This window comes from Sinocyclocheilus grahami, unplaced genomic scaffold, assembly GCF_001515645.1.
Source record: "Sinocyclocheilus grahami isolate Dianchi unplaced genomic scaffold, SAMN03320097.WGS_v1.1 scaffold832.1, whole genome shotgun sequence".
Taxonomy (NCBI): Eukaryota; Metazoa; Chordata; class Actinopteri; order Cypriniformes; family Cyprinidae; genus Sinocyclocheilus; species Sinocyclocheilus grahami.
Window position 1 is genome coordinate 314,732 of NW_015506011.1, and position 5,701 is coordinate 320,432.

At 34.3% G+C, this 5,701-nt stretch overlaps 1 protein-coding gene across 1 annotated transcript in view; it reads right to left on the bottom strand.

Moving 5' to 3' along the window:
• Positions 1-42: 42 nt before the first annotated feature.
• LOC107562666 (C-Jun-amino-terminal kinase-interacting protein 4-like) overlaps positions 43-5,701 on the bottom strand; it is a 31,861-nt gene continuing 26,202 nt past the window's right edge. The window contains exons 19-21 of the mRNA XM_016247348.1: positions 3,800-4,023; positions 1,209-1,319; positions 43-1,132 (exon numbers count right to left, since the gene is read on the bottom strand). Of these exons, the coding sequence (XP_016102834.1) occupies positions 1,014-1,132; positions 1,209-1,319; positions 3,800-4,023 (454 nt within the window). The 3' untranslated portion in view covers positions 43-1,013. The remainder of the gene's footprint in view (positions 1,133-1,208; positions 1,320-3,799; positions 4,024-5,701) is intronic.

The following is a 5,701-nucleotide window of genomic DNA, read 5'->3' on the forward strand; positions in this document are numbered from 1 at the left end:
GAGAGGAGATGAACATACTGAAGGGACGACAGACTAACAGAGGATTCTGGGAGATGTCCGCTCCGTTCTTACAGATAAGAAGTGCCCAAACCTGGAGGATTATGGGACGGCGCACTCTTCCGGTCCACAAAATGCTGGCATAACACACTCATCTAAACACACACACACACACACAGTCCTTTAAAAATAGTGCATAGCTCAGTGATTTTTTTTACATTTCTGTAGTCCGTTATTTTGATCCGCCCACGATCAATCAATCAACCTGATTTACATTATCAAAAAAACTCAAATCCAAGCAGTCTACATTTCATATACATATCTGTATTTTGTATCTATTTATATTCAATGTACAAAGTTACATTCTGAACTGCAAAGGCTCGTTCATAGAAATAAATACTGCAAAGTTTAGTTTGCGACAGGAGGTTGTTTCTGCTCTCCTGCACACGAAGCAGCTCTAGATGCTCTACATTAGAGTCTAAAAGACGTGTACAAAAGAGTCATAAAAATACACATTTGTCTCTACGCACTACTTTCCTGCAAAAACTGCAAGAGTGTTAAAAAATAGGCGAACGAGCAAAACGTGGATCTGCGAGACACAAAGTGATCTAGAATCCATCAATGAAGCTATTAAATGATTTCTCTATCCTTTGGTAACCGTGCGACATTCATATGAAAAAAGTGGATGATTTAAGAATTGAAAAAGCACTTATTGGTGAAAACATCCTACGAACAAACACAAAAGCTTTCCTAGCTAAGATGTAGTGCACTGTGCATCATCCCGTTGTGCTTTCACCCAAAAAATACGGACCGCCCATTATTTGCAATCTGCGTGAAGGAAACACTTGCCAAAGATGAAGAGCAAAAGCACAATTCATACTGAAAGCGCAAACTAACAGTCTGAATACGTCATTCTTTGGTGATTTGCATGGTAGAAATGCTATAAGCCAATGCTCGAAACGTCTTAAATAAAGCAGAAGCGCCTGAAAACGGTCCAAAGCGCGTCTGGAGCGACGTCACTCCTCGCCAGTCGTGACCTGCCACACGATGAGGTGACCGCGTTCAGCTTTGGCCAGCAGGGGCTGCAGGTTGAGAGTGGGTTTGCTGATGTTTTCTGTGTCTCCTCCTTCATCTCCTGTGATAGGAAGAGAGGCGTGTGAGTAATCAGGCGCTTCTGACAGGAGTGCGGCACTGGGACGCGTCTCACTCACCCATCCTGAAGTCAATGTAACCCTCTCCTCCGCTCATGACCAGCACAGACTTCACCAGCTCCGGCGAATCGGACGCCTCGACCCCTGACCCCGCAGATGCAATCACCTGCACTGCAACACAGGAACAACACCACGGACCTTTAATACAGGCATGTGCTCACAGCTCTCAAATTTACAGTAGAAGCATCTTTGTCTTACAAACAAAAATAACATTTCTGGATCATTTCCGTCTCTTATTAAATGTATGCATCATCTTTTATGTCAGATTGTTACATTTGATCGATAGATTCCATTAGAATAAGACACTAAGGGTCTGTTATTAACTAAATTCATCTTTGGCACAGAAGCTGCATCTGAGGTGGCATGCTTTCGTTCTGACAGTAAACTTCTGCTGTGCAGCACTTAAAATGGGTAAATTTGCATTGGTTTACATTTTAAAGATTGTTCATGTTTTAAGCTTATATGTGACCCTGGAGCACAAAACCAGTCATAAGGGTCAAGTTTTGGAAATTGAGATTTATGCATCATCTGAAAGCTGAATAAATAAGCTTTCCATTGATGTATGGTTTGTTAGGATCGGACAATATTTGGCTGAGATATAACTATTTGAAAATCTGGAATCTGAGGGTGCAAAAAAATCTAAATATTGAGAAAATCATCTTTAAAGTTGTTCAAATGAAGTTCTTAGCAATGCATATTACTAATCAAACATTAAGTTTTGATATATTTACAGTAGGACATTTACAAAATATCTTCAAGGAACATGATCTTTACTTAATATCCTAATGATTTTTGGCATAAAAGAGAAATGTATAATTGTGACCCATACAATGTATTGTTGGCTATTGCTACAAATATCCCCCAGCGACTCAACACTGCTTTTGTGCTGCAAGGTCACTTATATTTGATTGCTACTGTTTTGAATAATAAATTTGCATTAAATCATAAATCCATAAAAAATAAAAAAAAAATTTAATTATAATAAATAAATAATTTCTTAGGGCACTATTATTGTAGAAAATGTAATAAATTGTTAAACTTAGCTTTATGAATTTAATTGATTAAATATGCTTTTAGACTACTAAAATTAAAACAGAAAAGACAAAATTTGGAGAAAAACAAAAACAAAACTAATAATAATAATTAAATGGAGTTTATAGGGCACTAAAATATAGAGGACCAAACCTGCAGAAATAAATAAATGAATAAATAAATGACTTGCTAAAATAAATACGATTAATTTTTATTTTGTATTATGTTTTCTCACTTTATTTATTATTATTTTCTTTATCTATTTTTAATTGTATTTTTTATTCTTTCATTTATATGTTCATTTATTTGTATATTTATTCATCCCCATGTGTAATTTGTCAAATTTCTTATAAATTAAACTGTTAAAGCTTTATGAATTCAATTAATTAGACAAGCTCTATGATTACTAACATTTATCTGAAATGGAAAAAATCAAATGGGAAATAAAAAAAATTAAAAAGTTAAATTTTGTTTTGAAATTAGACATGCTTTTTGGTTTCTTAATTAAAATAGTCCAAAAAGACAAAAATGTCTCTACTGATCTCTATTGTACTAGACTGCTTGTACCACATGTGTGTTGACTATTTTTAACTATGTTGTGAACAAATATTTGAAAAGCTGTTAAAAGATCATAAATAAATGAATAAATAAATGACTTGCTAAAATAAATACGATTAATTTTTATTTTGTATTATGTTTTCTCACTTTATTTATTATTATTTTCTTTATCTATTTTTAATTGTATTTTTTATTCTTTCATTTATATGTTCATTTATTTGTATATTTATTCATCCCCATGTGTAATTTGTCAAATTTCTTATAAATTAAACTGTTAAAGCTTTATGAATTCAATTAATTAGACAAGCTCTATGATTACTAACATTTATCTGAAATGGAAAAAATCAAATGGGAAATAAAAAAAATTAAAAAGTTAAATTTTGTTTTGAAATTAGACATGCTTTTTGGTTTCTTAATTAAAATAGTCCAAAAAGACAAAAATGTCTCTACTGATCTCTATTGTACTAGACTGCTTGTACCACATGTGTGTTGACTATTTTTAACTATGTTGTGAACAAATATTTGAAAAGTTGTTAAAAGATCATTTATAAAGCGGAGAGTCCCGGTGCTGGATTCTGATTGGCTGAGCCGCGTTAGAAGCTGTTGTAAATGACGCTACAAAGTAACACACACCTTTGTTTACGTTTGTGTGTTGCTCGGCAACCGCTTTGTAGCAACCACAACTGTTTCTGAGGAGCTACATTGTTTGGTGGAAGAATACTGTGTTTATTAATATCATTACACTTTATGTGCTCTGTTTTATTTTGTGAAGCCGTACTACGTGTATGGAATAACCGTTTTATAAAAGCAATAAGCCCCGAGAAGCTGTGGCTTCACGTCGTACCTAACAACGCCCCTTAGCTGATATAAATTCACTGTAAATCACGGCTTCTTGGGGCTTATTGCTTTAATAAAATAAATAGAATCCAGAAAACTAAATCAGAACATGGGGAAAAAATACAATGCACTTCATAGTTCCCTACTCGCGGTCATTGCTCTACCTGGGACTGCGGCGAAGAACTTGACGGCGTCTCTGTGTCCGTGGAAGCACAGCTGGGCGTGAGCCATGGAGCAGAAGGGCACAGAGGTTCCCGCCGTGACTCTATCACCGCTCTCATCACCGCAGACGCGGATCGCACCGCCTGGACGATTGGACCCCGCCGCCGCTGCGTCTTTACTTTCTGTTGTGGGAGCGAAAAACCACATTACTCTCATTACATGTACACTACCAAAAGTTTGGGTTCTGATCAATTTAACACATCCTCGCTGAATAAAAGTTTTAATTTCTTTAAAAACAAGAAAGAATATAAATGTACTGACCCCAGACTTTTGAACGGTAGTGTATATTGTTAGAAAATATTTCTATTTTAAATAAATGCTCTTCTTTTTAACTTTTTATTCATCAAAGAATCCTGAAAAAAGTATCACGGGTTACAAAAAAATATTAAGCAGTGCAACATTTTATATCAGCATATTATACTGATTTCTGAAGATCATGTGACACTGAAGACCATGCGCAGCGCTGACCTCATACGTCATGCTCCCGGAGCTGCTTCAGTGTACAACTGCTGGCGCAAGCTACATTAAAGTGATTATTACGTTTTGAATATGGATATTTTTCTTACAAAAACGCATCAATTCGCTACAGGAGGCCTTTGTTCACCCCCCGGAGCCGTGTGAGACACTTTTTTTTTATGGATGGGCGATTTTTATTTAACTTCTTTTGGACTGATGCATGCAACACCCGCTGACTGCCATGATTAGTCTGAAAGAAGAATGTCATATACACCCAGAATGACTTGAGGGTGAGTCAATTTCACCTCGGCTCAGAATGCTTTTATGACACCATATTAATCTAAACAGCCCATTGTGAACACCCTTGTAATTTCTCTTCAACCTTTTCGAATTTTATGAATGACTATTTTAGGTTCAAGTGTGTGTAAGGATTTGGAAACAAGCAGAGTACGGCTGTTTCTAAAGCATCTGCTGTTCAAAACTAAGCTCAGAATCGACTCAAGAAAGAAGCACGATGCATTCTGGAAATCTCCGAATCGATGCGGAATCATTTGTCGATTCACGATGCATCGATTTATTTTCCCAGCCCTAATGTTTACACATACGAGGAATTAGTTTGAGTGACAGCAGCTCCACAGTGCAACAGTATGACAGTGACAGGACACAGATAATAAAAAGAATAATATACATTTGTAATATAATATTATATATATTTATATATATATAATATATATAAATAATATACAAAATAGACAATGTACAAAATAGCAAAACCCTAATATATAATATAGACATGTATAGGTATGATATGTGCAAATTTGAAATGTAAATAAGTATGTGTGTTAAATAAATAATGTATAATAATATTGTGTGTCATGAGCAAGAGTCTGATTTAAAAAAACAAGCAGCAGCGATATGATAAAAGCCACCCATGATATTTAAATAATAAATGTATAACATAATTTAAAATAAAAAAAAATTCAAATTAAATTTACAAATATTTAAGCTGTGACAAATTTAACAGCATCATAATAAAAAAACATGTTTCAATAATAATGATAAACATACACTACTCTTTTAATATTAAATGTATAAATTTTTTTTAATTTTTTAATTTTTATTAAATATACATTAGCATTCAAGTTTTTGGGTGTGCAAGATTTTTTAAATGTTTTTGAACGAACTCTCTTCTGCTCACCACGGCTGCATTTATTTTATGAAAAATACAGTAAAAATTGTGAAATATTATTATAATGTAAAACAGCTGTGTTCTATGTGAATATGTGTTAAACTGTAATGTATTTCTGTGATGAGCAGCTGTATTTTCAGCATCATTCCTCCAGTCTTCAGTGTCACATGATCTTCAGAAATCAGTATAATATGCTGAT